Raw genomic sequence first — 19,585 nt, 5'->3', positions numbered from 1 at the left:
ATCTCTAAGCAAGGATAATAATATATATATATATATATATTTCCCATCTAAATTCACTAATGCCTTGAATTCTATCCAGGGATCCCTTGGGAGTCAGTGGATCCCAGGTAAAGAGAGGGCGGCTCTGGAGTTAGAGTGAACTGGATTTAAGTCTTGCCTTTGATACCTACTGGCTGTTTGATTCTAGGCAAGTTACTTAAGCTTCTCATTATACACTGCCTTCTTCCCCCACAGATCTCTAAGATTCTTCTTAGATTGCATCTGATTGCCCATCTGCATTGATCCAGATTCCCTGCCCTGATGAAATCACCTCCCCTCTAAAAGGGAGTAAGCACCATGCTAAGCACGGGAAATATAGGAACAAAAATGACACAGTCCTTGTTCTAAGAAGATTCAATGAATTCATAGACAAGTAAATGCAATGACTATGCCTAGTAAATACAAAAGATTGGTGGGGGCAAAGGAGACAGGGAGAGCTCCAGTGACTGAGAGGATCAGGAAGGGCTTTCCATAGGAAGGATGTGGCTGTTCTTTCAAAGACAACTAGAGCTGTCCAGATGTGAAGAGGGGTAGCATAGCTCTCAAAGGGTATAAACCCAAACGGCAATGAGTTTACAATCTGGTTAAGAAGAGACATTATATCTCAAAGAAACACATGCAGTTCTCTCAAAAGATCAATCTCCCTGGAGTTAAGAGGAGTTCACAGAGAAGGTATCTCAGAGAAAAATCTGTTTCCCCAGCATACTCTCTGTTAAAAGACCCAAGAAATATTGAGCATGCTTTGTTTTTCTTCCAGAAATTTTTTAGGAAATAATAAGAATGAATTATTGACCTAGCTATAATATTTTCTTCAAAAAGTTCCTCAACTCTCCCTTTGATATTATAGTAAGGCAAAATCACAAGGCTTTAAGAGGAGAGAGGAAGAAGTTATTTGAAAGAACAGATGATCAAGCACTTTGACTCAGAAATATATTTGTTAACAACAATCGGTAGAGCTAGGCAGCGCAGTGGATAGAACCCAGAATTTAGAGTCAGAAAGGCCCCAGTTTGAATTTTGCCTCAGACAACAACTGTGTGGACCTGACAAATCACTTAGCTTCTCTGTGCCTTAGTTTCTCCATCTCTAAGCAAGGATAATAATACCACCTATGTCACAGAAACATGAAGTTTTACAAAATTTAAGTGACATATATATACATATATATATATAATATTACTTTATGGTAACCAGGCATTTTGCAAACATTATCTCATTTTAGCCTTATGATCATAGTATGATATCCTAAATGCAGATATCTTTATTTTCCAGCCTAAAGAAGTTTAAAAAACACGCAAGGGTAGGTGGCTTAGCAGTTAGAGCCATATCTGGAGATAGGAGGTGCTGGTTTCAAATTTGACCTCAGACACTTCCTAGCTATGTGACCCTTAACTTGCTTAACCCCAATTGCCTAGCTCTTTCTTCTCTTCTGCCTTGCAATCAACACTTAGTATTAATTTGAAGATAGAGGTTAAAGGATTTTTTTAAAAAAGAAAGTGATATGTGCAGAATCACTTGTGTCCATGGTCTTTGAAGAATCTGAATGTCCAAGGGGAGCTAAATAGTGCATAATATGCCCTTCTTAATAAAATGAAAAAAATATTTAATATACATGAAAAAGATTTACATCCAAAGAGGTATCAATTCACAAGATCATTTTTAAAGGATTAAATCACAAGTTACATGGAAGACAAGGACAAAGTTGGCATTCAAACTCAGTTCTCATGACTCTGAATCAGAGTTCTTTCTACTACTTAACACCTTTAGAAACCAATAATTATTTATTGTTCATTTATATTCAAGAAATAATTCAACTAAAGCCAGACATCTCCTATCATAATCCTGAGTCTTATATACATTAAATAATTTTTAAAAACACCAATATGGTTAAAGGGGGCAGGGGTCAGAAAAACAAAGCCAATTTCATTTTGCTTTTTTACTTTTCTATTGAGACCAAAATGAGGCAAAGCACATTTTTCCTTAACTAAATTTATACATCTTACCGCAAAAAGAATAAGCAAGAAATTGTTTGTAGTCTACACGGTCAGCATTTGATTCAAAATTTCATCTCTCCCAGAACTGGAAAAATACCTTTTAAACATGATCATAAATAAACGGGTATACTACTATTCCAAAAGAAATAATGAAAATTGAGAACTTAGAAAAGGATGAGAAGATTTATGAACTGATAGAAAGTGAGGTAAGCAGAACTAGGAAAACCAGAAAGCAATATACACAATGCTATGAATTACAAAAAAGTCAAATTTAATTACAGAATTATTGTAATATTAATTACAGAATTATAATGACCAAGTTTGGTCTTAAATAAGAGTTAAGGAAATGCACCTCCCTTTGCTTCTGTGAAGAAACGGAGAACCACACATGTGAAATATTGCATACACTAAACTAGTTGGTTGATATCCTGGTTAGGTTTACAGAACTGAATTTTATTTTCTCTTTTAAAAAAAGCATTGGTTCAAAAGGAATGGCTAGAAGAGGGGGAGAGGCACATTGGACATAGGGTTGATATAAAAACAAAAGATATCAATGAAAGTTTAAAATTTTTGAAGGATATGGGCACTTTGAGAAGACAATAACAATTTTCTGACACAATTATTTTAATTTAATTTTCCCATATCTTCCATCTTAGAATCTATAAATACTAAGTACTGGTTCCAAGGCAGAAGAGCAGTAAGGGCTAAGCACTTGGGTTTAAGTGGCTTGCCCGGTGATACACAGCTAAGAAGTATATGAGGTCATATTTGAACCCAAGACTTCCCATCTCTATGCCTGGCTCTTTATCCATTGAATCATCTAGCTGCCCCACATTTGAAGTACTCCTAAGCAGTCTTTCTGAACATAAATCCTGACTTTTAAGAGTAAGATTTTTAATTTTTAATTTTTAATTTTTAATTCAGTTACTTAATCTAACCTGATGTGTAGAGAAGTATGCAGTTGACAAATAAAATAATAAAATAAAATAAATAATTGCTAAGGAGAGCAACAAACTACATGCATCTACAAGACTATTTCATATACATATTCTCTATGTATCTGCTCAATTAAACCCCAAAGAAAAACATCTTAATAATAGCTACCTAACAGGTCTCTTTCAAGATCAGTAGATAAGATCTTTCCAAGTCCAAAGTTTTTTCTCAAATGTACTTAAAAAACAAAACCACTCATTTTTAAATCCTCCATTGCTTTAAGTAATAAGTTTAAAGTAAATGAATTTCATGAAATGATCTCATTTTTATTTAATAAGTATTTTAATAAACTTCATTTTAAAACATACTTAACTAATTAGTTATTCAATTCACTTCATTCATAACTAACTCAGAATTTCTAATACAATACATGTTTATGTTTTAAAGGTTAACCTTATTTTTAAAAATACTAATTAAGATTTGTCAATTCAATTCAAACTATCTAGATTTTGTTGTTCAGTTGCTTTAGTCATATTCCCATTTTGGGAGACACATTTTCTTGGCAAGATACCAGAATCACTTGGCATTTTCTTCTCCAGGGTTAGGTAACCTGGCCGGGGTCATACAGCTAGTAAAGCCAAATCAAAATTCAGAAAGATTAATCTTTTTGCTTTCAATTCCAATGCTCTATCTACTGAGCCACCTACCTGTCCCCCCCTCCCAGTGACAACAACAACAAATTAGTTTCTAGAGATGTGTAGAGGGTGTATTAGGGGGTATATATTTGAGGGTATTCAGCATAGAAATAAAAGTGAATTAGACCAACAAGAGGGAAAATTGATAGAAAATGTGGGGGCACTTTCAATAACTTTTTTTTTAACATCACTCTCATTTCCAAATATTTCTCTCTCTCTCTCTTACCTATTAAGCTATCTGTTTTTAACCAATACTTTTGAAAAGAGAAAATAAAAATTAATTCTGTAAATCTAACCACAATATCAACCAATTCTGATAGTGTATGCAATATTCCACATGCATAGTCCCCCTTTCTTCAAAGAAGCAAGGGGAAAAGAGAAGTAAGAGGTAGGTAGAAGCCAAGAAAGCAGTCTCTCAAAGAATCTAACAATAGAAAGGGTATCAAAAAGGAAGGCATCAGCTAAAGAGTCAAATAATAAAGAGACTTCAAAATGATAAGGAAAAGGTCACTGGATTTAGTAATAAGAAAAAGAAAGGAAGAAAGATAATTTTTATTTAACATAGAGTGCAAAATATTTGGAACAAAAAGTGATTGTGATATTTGTGACAGCGATGATCAGGTGTGTGTGTGTGTGTGTGTGTGTGTGTGTGTGTGTGTGTGTGTGTGTACTTTTTCTGACATTAGGATGACTTAGAAATCTGAGCTTCACCAGGTGACATGAGATGGAACTGGTTCCCCATCCTTTGCTAATTCTCTTTCAGATGAATGATGGATTCTGTATCATATATACATATTATATTGCTCTCTTTTGTTGTGTTATAAATTTGGTGGTTTTAAGAAGGAATATTACTCTAAGGAACTATTCAAAATTTGTAACTCATAAAGAGCACACTTCAATGACTGTTAGAGATAGCACAATGACTTTTTGGTGTAGGGAATATTAGTATTTCTTTTTTTTTAAACTCTTACCTTCTGTCTTAGAGTCAATACTGTGTATTGGCTCCAAGGCAGAGGAATGGTAAGGGTAGGCAATGGGGGTCAAGTGACTTGCCCAGGGTCACACAGCTGGGAAGTGTCTGAGGCCAGATTTGAACCTAGGACCTCTTGTCTCTAGGCCTGGCTCTCAATCCACTGAGCTACCCAGCTGCCCCCTGGAATATTAGTATTTCAAGAATTATTCAAGTCAACAAAGAACAGGATTGGTTGCATTGAAGCATAAAGGAAGTGTGGTTAAAAACTAAAAATAACAAAAAGAACTGATGAATCATTACTGTGAAATGGTTTAATTAATCCTCTGGAAATAAGCAAAGACCTTCAGTGGGACCTAGCAACTGAAGGAGTTATTACTGACTCCTCTTCAATATGGTATAGACTCCTTGAATTTAGAACAATGAGAAGAGCAACAAAAAGAACAGCAACTAATTTATAAAGAAGAAAAAAAACTCTTGTCATGAGCAAGACGATACAAAGGCTAGAGTGAAATTTGGGAAGATACTTTATAGTTATAAAATTCAGTTTTTCAATCAAGGATCTATTTACCAAAACTGTAGTCAGAAGTCCATCTTAGTCTATAAGATCTGGGCATCTTTATCAGGCAACAAGGAGGTACAGTAGAAACACAATTGAGCCTTAAGCTGGAAAGGTATAAATTCAAATCCATCCTCAGACACTTATTACCAGAGTGATGCTGGCCAAGTCACTTAACATGTGGCCTCCCCGTCTATAAAATGGCAATAATAATACCTCCCAGGGTTGGTGAGGTGATCAAATGAGATAATTATAAAGTTGTATAAATTATATAACACTAAGTGCTATGAAAATGTTAGCTAATAATAGATGCTTCATTAAAATGTTTTAAAGATTATTTTATTTCATTTTTTTACTCAGAAAAGGTCATCATCCCCCTGAGGGAATGATGACCTCTGATAAACAAATTGACATAATAGGAAACAGAATTGTTCCATAATGAAAGAAATTTCCAAATGAAGATGAATTAGCACAACAAAACATCATACTAATATTATAAAAGGTTAAGAAGCTTTCCCAGAGATGAAGACAAACATTTTTCAGTGGCCTAGGAACTCATCTGATTTAAACCCCATTGAAAACTTAGGAGTTAAACAATTTTATTGCAAATATCTCTGACAAAAGCCTCATTTCTCAAATACATAGAGAACTGAGTCAATTTTATAAGAATATAAAGCATTCCCCAACTGAAAAATGATCAGAAGAAGAAATTAAAATTAAAACTATCCATAATTGGGGGCTCAGTGGATTGAGAGTCAGGCCTAGAGACGGGAGGACCAAGGTTCAAATCTGGCCTCAGACACTTCCCAACTGTGTGACCCTGGGCAAGTCACTTGACCCTCATTGCCCACCCTTACCATTCTTCCACCTATGAGTCAATACACAGAAGTTAAGGGTTAAAAAAAACCAACTATCTATAATCATATGGGGAAAATGCTCCAAATCACTGTTGATTAGAGGAATGCAAATTAAAACAATTCTGAGATATCATTTCACATGTAGCAGACTGGCTAACATGACCAAAATTTTTCACCAAAGTCTAAAGAGACAAAAGAAATGAGTTTGAGTGGGATGAAGTGGGCAACATGTCATTGTATATCAAGAAATTAAAGTCATGTAAAGAAATTCAAGGACCAGGGAATGGGGAAGCATTACAGAGAGAATTTGGATGGAAATCAATGGAGGTAGATTCAAAAGCAATAAGTCATTGGCATATACTATATATCACCTGGAAAGAAAGATGAACTACCAGAGGAATTCAAAAAATAAATCACCTTTTCTTTTTTTTTTATTTTTGTGTCATAGAAGCCTTTTACATTTAAGAACCTCTATCCTAAGAACTAGAACAGGTCTTTAGAACATCACTCAATGAAGACATAATAGAATCTTTTTGAAATTTGTAGCTGGAAGGAACCTGAGTACACAAAATGAAAAATAACACTAATACACAGCAGAAACTCAGTGTCTTTCATAAATTAATAAATGACAGATCTCTGTATTTCAAATATAGACTTCAAAATATTTTAAGTATTCAACAAATAAGCTATATTGTAAAAAAAACATTTCACAGACAAAACTCTTAGGTATAGTCACCTGAATATGACATTTTAAGAATAATATTGTTAAGAACAATATTTTAATAGATATCATTATAGCATACTCATAATATCTAAGCTACAAAGAATGAAAAACTTTCAAAAAACAGAGACCTAACAGAAGAAATCAAAACCAATCTTGTCCCTGTCATCTTATCTATTATTAGAGTAGTCCTAAGGATGCTTTCAGTGAGCCTAGAGAAGATAAGATTACATTCTGATATTTATATTCAATTACCAAAAGTGGTCTTTTGTCCATCTGTACAAGTGTCCATGGACTATGAAATAGAAGAAAAGTAGTTATATAACAACTTAACCCAAGACTATATTAATTACATCAAATGCAAAAAGAGAAGGATGATGGTAATGATGAAAACTGGCACTCATATAGGTTTTCAAAGCATCTATCATACATAATTTCACTGGGTCTATACTACAGTCTTGTAAACTAGGTTGTGCAGGTGTATTTTTTCCAATTCCCTATTCCAAAATGAGGGATCTGAAGCTTGAAGAAGTTAAAATGACAGCATTAGTCAATGGATTGGATTAGGTAACCAAGGGATGTCAGAATCCAGATTTTTTACCTTAACTATTTCTGTGACTTTGAGGAAATAACCTCTCAGGACCTCAAGTGTCCTTATTTGTAAAATGAAGAAGGACTGGGGGCTGAAGGGTGGGAAAGACCTACTTGTACAAAAATATTTATAGCTGTTCTTTTTGTGGTGGTAAATTGAAGGGATGGCCATCAATTGGGTACTAGCTAAATAAATTATGGTACATAAAGGTAATGGAATACTATTGTGCTGTAAGAAAGAATGAACAGGATGATTTCAGAAAGAACTGGAAAGACCTACATGAACTGATGTAAAGTGAAATAAGCAGAACCAGGAGAACATTTTACAGAATAATGGCAATATTATGGAATTATCAACTGTGATAGACTTAGCTTTTCTCAACAATACAATGATGTAGGACAATTCTGAGAGACTTATGACAAAAAAAAATGTTATTCACCTCAGAAAAAGAACTGCTAGAGTCAGAATGCAAATGAAAGCATATAATTTTTTACTTATTTATTTGGGTTCTTGTTTGGGGGTGAGGGTTATATTATTATTCACTTATAAAAAATGAAAAATATGGATATATGTTTTGCATGATAATACATGCATAACTCAGATCAAATTGTTTGCCAGCTCTGGGAGGGGGGAGGGAATGGAGGAAGGGAGACAATTTGGATGATATAACTTCAGAAAACTGGCGGAAATTTGTTATTACATGTAATTAGTGAAAAAATTAATTAGTTTTTTTAAAGGAGTAGGTAACATACAAAAATCTATTAGCGCACAGAATCTGACTCAAATTGGGTACTTAATAAATGCTCATTTATTTACTGACTGTAAGTTGCTTCCTGCTATAAATTGATGAATCTGTGATTCTATAACCTGCCCAGGATCAAATAGCTAGTAAGTGTCAGAAGCAAGATTAAACTCATCTCCTAGACTCCAGATTCAAAATTTAACCTAGTCTAACCTGTGCCTACATAAAAATTCACTTTACATCTATAGTCTTTACTTGAAGACCTTGAATGGCAAAAAATCGGTAACTTCCCAAGAAGCCCATCCAATTTTTGAAAAGCTCAATTTGTTAGAAAGTTTTCCTTATATCTAGTCCAAATTTGTTTCTTTGAAACTTCTACCTCTTGCAAATAACTTAAACCCACTGGCACAAACTATGATGGTTTGAGGCAGTGGGCTTAAGTTATATGTACATATATATATATATATATATATATATATATATTATACATACATACATACATATATATCAAGAACTGCAGCCTAGCCATGCCTCTTTTATCATTGTTGTGGTGACATTTACTCCTTGCACCTAAGTGGAGGTCTTTATGTTTATTGTCATTAAATTTTATCTTATTAGATTTGGTCTATCATTCTAAACTGGATCTTTTTTGGCTCCTTTCTAATCTAATATGTTATCTAACCCTCTCAGCTTTGTGTCATTTGCAGATTTGATGAGTATACCATTTATCTCTTCTTCCAAGTTATTGATAAAAGTATGAAATAGCCTGTGGTTATGGACAAATCTTTGGAATATTCCAGTAACAGTAACAACAACAAAATAATATTTATAACAACTTAAGCAAGCATTTATATGCTTAGATTTTAAGTGCTTAATTAATTTTAATTTAAATGGTTAAGCAAGCAGTTAGGACATTTCAAGATTTTTCAAGCTCTTTACATGTTATCTCATTTCTTCCAAGTTGACATCGACCTATTAACTAATTTTGAGGTAGGGTCATTCACAGAACTGAACCTATTTTGCTATACCATTATCTAGTACACGTCTCCATTTTCTCCATAATTTATCAAGTGCTTTACTGAAATCTGAGTATTCTAAATCTATAGTTTTATTCTGATTTCCCTAATTATACATCATATTATTTACAAGTAATGTTTAGTCTAACATGATCTTTTTGTGTACAATAATTGATTTCATAATAATGAGTGTCATCTAGAAAAGAATAAATGGTATTTACTCTATTTTATTCTTTTAAAAAACCCTTACCTTTCATCTTAGAATCAATACTGTGTATTGGTTTCAAGGCAGAAGAGTAGTAAGGGCTAGGCAATGGGGGTTAAGTACTCTATTTTTAAGTGTAGGCAAATAATATAGTATATTTTATAGATTACCACTAAAGGTGCTTAAAAGAAGAGGGCAAAATGGTAGATTTCTGAAATACTCAGTTGTCCAAAATGAAGCAATGAAATACTAGGCCTTAAAGAGCTTTATAATGATTGAATACTACTAATACTATTATTCACTTCCCAAGAGTTCTGTTAGTTTTACTTTACCTGAGGGAGTAGGGTCCAAGTAAAGGCCAGTTCAACTAATTTGTAAAACTCACCACTAAATGATTATTTAGTTCTTGAAAACTCTCTTAATGACTCTGACTCTCTAGGACAGGTCTCCCCAATTTGAAAAATGTTGTTCTAATGGAGAGGAAATTGAGTTGGAAATCAGGTTTAAAATTCATTCTTAGTTAAATCTTGAGATTGATTACCCATGGCCTTGAGCAAGTTTAACCTTCGAGTTCTCCACAACTAAATTCAGGGTTATCTATTAACCCTTCCCCAACTACTATGAAGTTCTCTAGTAACCATAAATTCAAAGATGTTTGTAAAGCACTGGAGTTCCCTAAAAGAGCAGCAGTGTGTGAACTAGGGTGTTAGCATTGTAATACTATTCCTAGATAAGGCCCAGGGGCGTGTCATGGAGAATATGTAAAACATAATTCTGGGATTACATATTTTCTTAATTCCTCAAATTGTTCTCTTGACTCCAATAGTAACCTAAGTCTTCAATCTTAGTTGAGACCTAGAAAGTCAAGAAGCAAGAGACCAAAAAATTTATATAAATATAATATAACCATCTGTCTTTCATGGGAATTAACCAGAAAATTAATGTCAAGTGTTTTGAATTCCTCCATTGCATAGCGTGAAGGTATTATTGCATAGTCACTCCTGGCTGTGGCAATGGCTCTCTTCTAGGAAAATCTGAAATATTTACTCTTTTCAGACTGATCTTGGTCCATCAGCAGGAATTGGGGTTCATACACATTCCATTTAATTCTAGTGGAACTTTCCTGAAAGTTTCATGACATGACTCTTATCCAGCATTCCAAGGTAGCCACAGAAATGACTGCATGAAAGAAACTATTCTGTATAACTTAGCCAATGCAAATTCAGAGTTATCAGTTCTTACTATTATCATGCCATCCGAACTTGTCATTTGCCCTATTCCATTTCTTTCCTTTCTATTTAAATTGATTTGTCAAAATTATTTTATGTAATGATGGTAATATCCTTTCAAATGATGTCTATTCTTTCAAAAGAAATATAATTCTACCAATAGCTTACATTTATATAATGTTTTAAGGTTTGCAAAGCATTTGACAGATATCTCATTTGATCCTGATAATAGTTCTATGAAATAGGTCCTAATTATTACTCCCATTTTATACATGAGGGAAATGATGAAAGATAAATGGATTTGCCCAGGGAGGCAGTATATGAAGTAAAATTTGAAGCCAGATCTTCTTGAATCCAAGTCTTACAGCCACAGGCTTTATTAATACTTTACTTTTGCATGATAATTTGCTATACATAATTTGATAATTATGTAAAATACTTTCATATACGTAAACTAACTGAATCTTCAACTAATATATTTGGGTCAAAAGTTATCTCTTTTCTACAGATGAGAAGTCTGGGACTCAGAGAGATTGGTGACTGAGTGGAGGTCAGAGAAATCTGAAAAAAGGTAGGTCCACCCCTCTCTACTATAGTTCACTGTGTCCTAGTAGAATATACCATTTGGAATTATTTTGCTATTAGCATAACTAAGATTGCATAGGTCTATCTAGATTATCTTATTTTTATCCTGTGATAATTGCCCTTTTCAAATGTTTGACTGAGGTGAGACATATAGTTCATAAGTATGGAAGAGATCAATGCCAACTCATAGCATTACATTAAATTCATGATTATAGGGCCAACCAGCCTTAGGCAAACTATTATCAGAATACACATTTAGAAAATGAGCTGGCACCCCTGTCCTCTGTGAAAAGGAACCAATAAAATAGTAGGAATAACATTTACAATCTTCAAAGTATCTAAATTCAAAGAATTATAAACTAATTATAAATTATATCATAAATTATAAAATAATTATAAAATAATAAAACTGAGAGGGGCCTTAGAGGTTCATAATGAGGACCACAAACTCCAAGGGGGACATAGGGCAGAAAAGCCAGGAAAACATACATATGATACCAATTATTATCATTTGGATCTTCATTTGGATTAACTAACTATCATGTGATGGTCTATGAGATGGTGACATTAAAAATCAGTTTTCATACTAATTAATGTTTGTGATCTAGCCTGATCTAGACTAACTCTCATTTTGCAGATGAAGATTCTGAAGTTCAGATATATAAAAGGATTTGGCGTGGGTTTTAAGCCAGAGGACCTGGGTTCAGATCCCACCTCTCTCACTTATCTATCTTTGTGACCATGGATAAGTTGTTAACCTCTCTGATTTTCAGTTTCCTCATTTGTAAAATGAAAGGTTTGGACTAGATGATTTTGAAGGTTCCTTTCAGCTTTAAATCTAGGATCCTATGATTAAAATGTTTTTAGTGACAAAGCCAAGGTTAAAACCAAACTTCTAACCTAGTTTCTAATCTAATATAAATGTATAAATGCATACACACACATATATATGCACATATATAGATATGCATTTATGGGTGTGAATGAACATTCTAAAGGATTTCATTCTATTTCACAGGTATCCCTTCATTACTCTTAAAATGTTTCACAGACCACACAACATCCCAATAAACAAAATAAATGAGAAATAAGGATGCATTGTTTAAGGGTCTTTGCCTCTTCTTATGAAGGATTCACAATGAAAAACAAAGCTAAAGAAAGTTATTTGCCCTACTAAGTCCTCAAGTTGCTGACATTTTAGGGCTGGGTATTCTGACCCATACACAAGCCCCAGAGAAGCACCAATGAAGTGGTTCCCAAACTTTTTTGGCCTACTGCCCCCTTTCCAGAAAAAAATATTACTTAGCCCCCTGGAAATTAATTTTTTAAGAAATTTTAATAACAATTAATAAAAAAGATAAATGCACCTGTGGCCATCACTGCTCCCTGGATCGCTGCAGCACCCACCAGGGGGCAGTAGTGTCCAAGTTGGGAATCACTGCACCAATGGAAAGTTATGAATAAATAATCTTTGGGAACTCATCCCTTGGATTTGTAAGAGTGACTGGGAATCTACATTGCTCTAAGGTACAACAGAGCCTGAGGGCATTAGATCACAAAAGCATAGAAGTAATGGGAGGCAGTGAGCATAGCCCGGAGGAGAAGGTCCATAAAATAATTGGAAGTTCTCAATTTGGTCAACAACATAATCTCCTTTGGCTGGAAAATAAGCTATAAAATGGGAGGCACTTGGAAATAAGGAGGATTGAGGAAGGGGGCAACTAAAATCCTCTACCCTCCCTCTCCCAAAAAGCCCTCTAAATTGTAATACTTCTTTAATGCTTAAATATACACAAAGAGAGTATACAGAATGTTTTGAGGCAGAAAGAGACCTCAGCTTTTAGCTCTTTGGCCAACTTTTAGCTGAGAATACCTTTTTTTATAAGTGGATATTGAAATGGCTACAAATAGAAGTTTATAAAATGGAAACAGGGACAGACCTTGAACTCTAGTAGTTCTAGGGAGTTGCCCCTTACATTGTCTCAACATTCCATTACTTGCTTGTAACAATATATAATACAGGGCCTTCTATTACTCTATAGCCTTAACTCCCACGAGGAAGTATCACTTTCAGCAAAAGACTCAAACATTTTCCTGTGTAGCCAATGATGGAGAGTAGGGAGGGTGGGGGAAGAGAGAAAGGGGTCGTGGGGTCTTTTCAATTGTTTCACAAAAAGTAATAAAGTCTTCATATTGCAAAGATAGCCATATGCAACAACAAACACACACACACTCACACACAACCTGTTATATATTCTGCTTAATACTGTCAATATCTTTACCGATGAAACAAGATGTTTTCAACAGGCTTATAAGTCATCTTAAATCAGTGATGATGGAAATTAGACTTGCTTTATTTATTAACAAGTCTAGAGTGGTTTATGCAACTACACTAGAAATTTACTTTGCAGTTTTGCAATGTATATCATACCCAATCCGGCATGTAGACTCTTCAGTAGACGATAAGGAAAGTATAATTGAGCAGTAAAATCTTATACCCTATTACAAGTCATATTTTTTATGTTCCTAAAAACAATTCATTGTACTTGCCAATCGTGTTAAAATGAACAATCCTTAATCAATCTTTTAGTGACACAACTTTAGGGCTGCTAAATTAGGGCAATAATTAGGAGTTCTGGCAGCAGAGACCGTAGGCCGTCAGTCTCAAGACAAACTTTTATGTTCATCTAGTATGGGGCAATTGATTTGGTGGGAAGAATGATAGACTCAGAGTCAAGAAAAATCCAGGTTCTAAACCTTCTTCCAATACAAATTAGCTAAGTAACTATGGAAAAGGCACAACTTTTCAAACTTTCAAGCTTTTTTATCTGCAAAATGGAAATTATATCTGTTATTACCTACCACATAAGGATATTGTGAGGCTCAAAAAAGCTAATCTGCACAAAGTACATTATTAATCCTGAACTGCTATAAAATACCTGCTATTATAATTATACAAAGTTTAACAAAGGAAAGAGTTCTTTCCAAAGAAATTCTGAAAGAGGTCACCCGTAATTTGTTATTTTTCAAAATATGGAAACCATTTTGTCCAAACTCCTTAAAGCTGTAGTACTTAAAAAAAGTACTTCTTCATTTCAAAACATTTGGGCTCTTAGTTCTAAAAGGTCTTAAGTAGCTGGTCCAAAGGTTCAAACAAAACTCTTTATTTTAAATTATTTCTATTCATTATATGCAATGATATTCTAGAAATGGATTTGACATTTCTAGAATAAAACTGAATTCAAATTCAACCTCTGACATTTACTAGTTGTGTGACCCTGAACAAGTCACTGAACCATGTTTGCCTCAGTTCTTCATGTATAAACTAAGCTGGAGAAGGAAATGGCAAACTACCCTAGCATCTATGCCAAGAAAACCCCAAATGGGGTCACGAAGAGTCAGATATGACTGAAATGGCTGAACAATAATAAGAACAACAAATAATAAAATTATCTAAGGCAGATTTGGATGTTCAGTTATATTTTATTTTATTTAATAGGGTGTGTTCTGGCAAATCAAAATATTTTATTTAATATATCAAAATCAAAATACTGAGATTAAAATATTTGACTAAATCAACAAGAAGAGCTTGATTTCCTCTTGTGTATATTAAATATCTATATATTGGGGTTTTCTTAAACTGAAGTATACCTGTGGTTTCTGCCTATGTTTGGGTTGGGGGAAAAAAAGAAAATCCATTTGAATTATAGTCACTTAAAAAAAACTGCTTTATTCCCTAAAGTGTTGTAAGTTATTCACATAGTGTTAGTGGGAAATAGTATGAAAGTTGATATGGTAATAGGAAGGATGTTTGCATAAAATGTTCATAAAGGGAGTCAAATGGAAAAGAAATAACTCATTATAAATTGTATACCAGAATTAAAATAAAATCTTACATTCTGAAATATCTGTAGGTATATAGGGGATATGCTCCTCAGTTTCTTGTGTTAAAGAACTCTGGCTACATACTTGGTCTCTTACTTTTCATTTTTAACATAGTTATTACTTTAAAACAGTGATGTTTATTATTTTTGTAGATTTTACTCACATTTTGTTGTTTGATAGTTCAACCTTAAATACTCCCCGCCCACCCCCACCCAAAAAAAAAGTCAAATGTGAGACTTTAGCACCATGCTAAAAAGGGAGACTTCTTTTTCTCAAAATGATTTTGGGTACACTACAGTGATTCTCAATAACATGTCACTGTAATGCTACTTAATTGGTAATGGGACTTAGTTTTCATTGAGGAATAAAAATGAAAAATTGCCAAATGAAGAGCCCAGCAGTGAAAAGAAAAACCAGGTAACCTGGTATAAGTTTTGAAGGTCAAACAAACTCTTCCAGGCTTGTTGTTGTTGGTGTTTTGTTTTGTTGGGGTTTTTTTTAACTTCCAAAGAGTAGTACATTTCAAATGATTCTGTATTGCGCTCTACAAGGAAGCATTATTTACTGTCATACAAATGAGGAAACTAAGGCTTCAAGAGGTTAATTGATTGAGGCAAGGTCATACAAAATTAGGCAGCAGATCAAATAATAGAACTCTCTCAATTTTCAAAACTTCCAGGCCTCAGACCTAACCAATAGATCCTAAAGATTTCCTTTCCTATGTCCTTATCCTTATACTGTCCTTACCACCCCCACTTCCCTGCATTTCAAAGGATTCTGCAAATCCAAAGGTATATAAATCATAGAATGCAATAAACAAAATGCTTCCATGGAATAGATAATAGTGAAAATAGCTTTGTTTAAAATAAAGAGCATATTAAAAAAATTTAAACTCTGCCATTGTAAATTTAAAAAAGCAGAATGTTTTAAATATGAACTCATTTCAGGAGCCTCTATATTGGTAAAAAACAAACATATAGAATATTGACCAGCTCTGACCACTACAAGTTAAGGTTTATTTTAAGTATTAGCTTTCATGTCGTATTCTTTTCAATTAAGAGCTGAAAAATATAACTAAAGGTCAAGATCCTTCACCAATGCCTTCTTTTCAAATTGGTCCCATATTATCCCCCACTATGTGGGAAAAGATATTTCCATGAACTTCTCCACACTCCAGAATAAAGAAAAAATTGCATATTCAAATTGTATATACTTTTCCTCTTCTTCCTTAGGAAGAAATAGCTAAATTTTAACTTTTTTGGTAAGCGCACATATATTTTGAATGTTATACTAACACCAAGAAACTACTGCACCAGCATAGTATAGCTAGAAGACTTATTTTGGTCCACTATGCCTGTCAAAGAGATGGAGATCTTACAGTATTAAGTATCCTTTCCCATTTGGCCCTCATATTAAAAGAATGCTTCAATTAAATTAGGCCTGAAAATTCCTTTTTTTTTTTTTCTGGTGGAGCCTTAAAATAAGGGTACCACAGGATACATGAAGCAAGAAACAACCAAGCTAGGAAAAATAAAATTAAGAGGACTCCATATTACTATTCAAAGACTATTTCCCCCTCCCCACAACATGAAATATGTATATTCCCAGCCAGAAGGCCTCTGACCAAACCCTACTTTCAGGAGATGCTTTTTCTAGTCTAAAAGTCAAAAGAAAGATAGGAGTAAACATCCTATTATGGATTCTAAAAGGAATTAGTGAATCCTTGAATGTATCTAACAGAGGTGATCAAGGACTGAGAAGTATAAGAGATTAATCAATTATAGCTTAACAGTGACTTCTGATAGGACAACATGGAATGAGTTGTGAGAGTAAATAATTTGCCTTCCCAAACAGAATCTTTAAAGCTAGAAAATGTCTAGTGTCACTGTTCTTATACTTATACCAACACTCATCTATGCACTAACACAGTTTTATCATCCAACTTATTCTCAGGAAATTGTTCAATGGGCAATTAAGATTTATAATCTAAATGGTCTCAAAATTATATCTCTGGGAAGTCAAGTCTAAATTAAATCAGAGGAGGCTTTTAGGCTTCCAACATCACATTTTCCCTTTTGAGCAAGTGCATTTCAATACACAGAACTTCTCCTCTTACAGATCATTTTCAAAATTGTCCCTAGGCACAATCTCCCAGGCAAAATTTGATCCATGGAAATGAAATATGAAAACTGGTTAACTCCAAAACTTGAAGAAGGGATACTAACCTCCTTTAACAGATTTCATAAAGTTAATTATTTTTTTCCAGAGGTCTCCTGCTTTCTGTAAAGAAAATTGTTCTAATTTCTTTTTACATAATACACATGCTATCTTATAAAAGATTATAGGACAACCCAAAAATGAAAATCAAACCTATAATGAACATACAAGTCCTTGAATATATATATATACATATATATTATATAGCATAACAATATCGAACTCATTTTAGAAGGAAAACATTGCTCTCCTGATGTCCCTGATTAAAGAATTGTCTAGGATATTGACAGCTGTATCTAATATAGTCATCTGCTTCAGATGCAGGTTTGACATAGAGTTCATCCACAGAGGGTTACCTGGCAGGCCATTTTTGTTGTTGTTGTTGTTGTTCATGGGGGGGGGGGGGAAGGGAGGGAGTGTATTGCAGGGAAGGTAAGTGTTGGCTAAGGAAGGAATAAGTAGCAGATACTTACATTTCGGTAATGTTCTCTGGATCGGGGCTGTTTGATTCCAGCCTTGGAAAGGCCATGATACCGGGAGAAGGATTGCTGCACCAGATCCGAGTGGTACTGCATGAGCAGGATATGGGGCAAGCCTGGGAGCCCCTCCAGAAGACCAAAACCAACCAGCAGAAGCCCAAAAGCCGCGCCATGCCCAGTCCATGACACTTCTTCCAGGACAACATCCCTAACCACTGAAGCCAGCCAGAGCTCAAATGTTGTCTACCCTCCCCAAAACCCCCCACCCCGCCCCCCGCCCCCCTCTCCAAGAGCCTACTGCTGCCCCCCGGCCTGTTCCCACGGGGTAGTTCTTAATTCTACTCCCAGCACGCTGTGCGTCTGAGGGGTCCCGGTGTGCACAGCTCAAAGCGACGAGAGCAGCTGGGGCATCTTGAGCCTCTTCACAGGGGGCACTACTGAAGCTGCTGCCGCTGTAGCATATCCACGCGCCTTCTGTGGGTGGGGATTCAGTTGCTCTTCCTGGGGGCTCACGCCTGTGCCAAATCCCGGTCGAAGACAGCGGAGCTGAGTCCTGAGCAGAAGGAAGATGTGAAGCGGAAGATGCAGCCGCAGCACCTTGAGGCTGTGAGGCAAACACATATACTGATGAGATGGAGAAGGGGACCAGTGTTGTTTGTGACGGACATGCTCCCTCCCACAACTCCATCCAACCCGTAGTGCCATCCCTAGGGGTGGGTCGTGGCCTCGACCCCTGGGGGAAAGGAGACCCGATGCCACCTCCCGCTGCGGGCCATGGGGAGACAACTGGATCCCCAGGAAAAGGAACCCTCAAACCCAAGCACATTAAAGAACGGGGGACACCCCTCAGTGGCTTCATGCTGGGGGAGAGAAGACGCGGTTCTGGGGCAAAGCTGAGCCCCGGCCTCAGGAGGCAGCGGCAGCGCCTTCGCAATGGGGCTCCCCTAGATGATGCTGCAAAATCTATAGCCGCCGTGGTGCCAGAGCAGGGAGTGGGGAGCCAGGGCAGTGGAGCCCCACTCAGCGCAGCCCCGGCGGGCCAGGCAGGTGGCTGTGCGCAGCCGTCCTACCTGGGGGAGCCGCTGAGGCTGCTCTTGTTCCCCTACCCCTCCTGCTGTTACCCAGAGGGCAGGCAAGGAGCTGAGGTGGGGACAGCGGCCCGGGGAGCAGCAGCGAGCTCCTCACCCAGACAGACGGAGTCCGGCGGCAGCGGCGGCGGCGCCTCTCGCCTGGCTTAGTGCTCCCGGCGGGAGGCTCTGTCCTCCTCCTCGCACAGCCGAGGATGAAGCAGCCCCAGCTCCCTCTCCAGCCCAATTCCAGGAGCCCCCGCCGCTGCCGCCACTGCTACTGCTGGCTAAGTGACGTGGGGGCTGACGCAGAGCAGGGGCAGAAACTCCAGAAAATTAGTCTGAAATCCAAAAACAAAAAAAACAAAAAAAAAACACCCAACCACACAAACCCACAACACCCTCAAGACAAAAGCAACAGAGAGGGGGAGAGGGGGGGGGGCGGGAAAAGAAGGAGGGGAGGTACTGCTGCTACTGCCCAGATCCAGATAGCACTAAGCATGTGGGAGTACACACACACATACACACAAGCACGCACGAGCAGCCGCGTCCACGCGTCTACACACACTCACCCAGTATATACGTATATCGCTGAATATAAATTATGTAGGTACAGATGAGATGATAGACTATAGACTGATGTTATATCCCCCTTTCCAATCTCTTATCCATCTTGTCTTTTAGTAGCATCACCTATTTCTCTTTCTTCATGTGTAAAATCCACCCTTTGCCCTCTCTCTGTCCTTTCATTCCCGTTTCTGCCTAAAACATTGAGAGGTCCTAAAGGTGAAAAAAATCACGT

General features: G+C 36.2%; 1 protein-coding gene across 3 annotated transcripts in view; it reads right to left on the bottom strand.

Moving 5' to 3' along the window:
- Positions 1-17,922, bottom strand: part of NTRK2 (neurotrophic receptor tyrosine kinase 2) — a 404,681-nt gene extending 386,759 nt beyond the window's left edge. For all 3 annotated transcript variants that reach the window (XM_044658576.1, XM_044658568.1, XM_044658583.1), the window contains exon 1: positions 17,711-17,922. In XM_044658576.1, the coding sequence (XP_044514511.1) occupies positions 17,711-17,922 (212 nt within the window). The remainder of the gene's footprint in view (positions 1-17,710) is intronic.
- Positions 17,923-19,585: the final 1,663 nt, after the last annotated feature.

Source organism: Gracilinanus agilis, chromosome 1 (genome assembly GCF_016433145.1).
Source record: "Gracilinanus agilis isolate LMUSP501 chromosome 1, AgileGrace, whole genome shotgun sequence".
In the NCBI taxonomy this organism is placed as follows: domain Eukaryota; kingdom Metazoa; phylum Chordata; class Mammalia; order Didelphimorphia; family Didelphidae; genus Gracilinanus; species Gracilinanus agilis.
The sequence above is the reverse complement of the archived record's forward strand: the minus strand, read 5'-3'. Positions and strand labels throughout refer to the sequence as shown.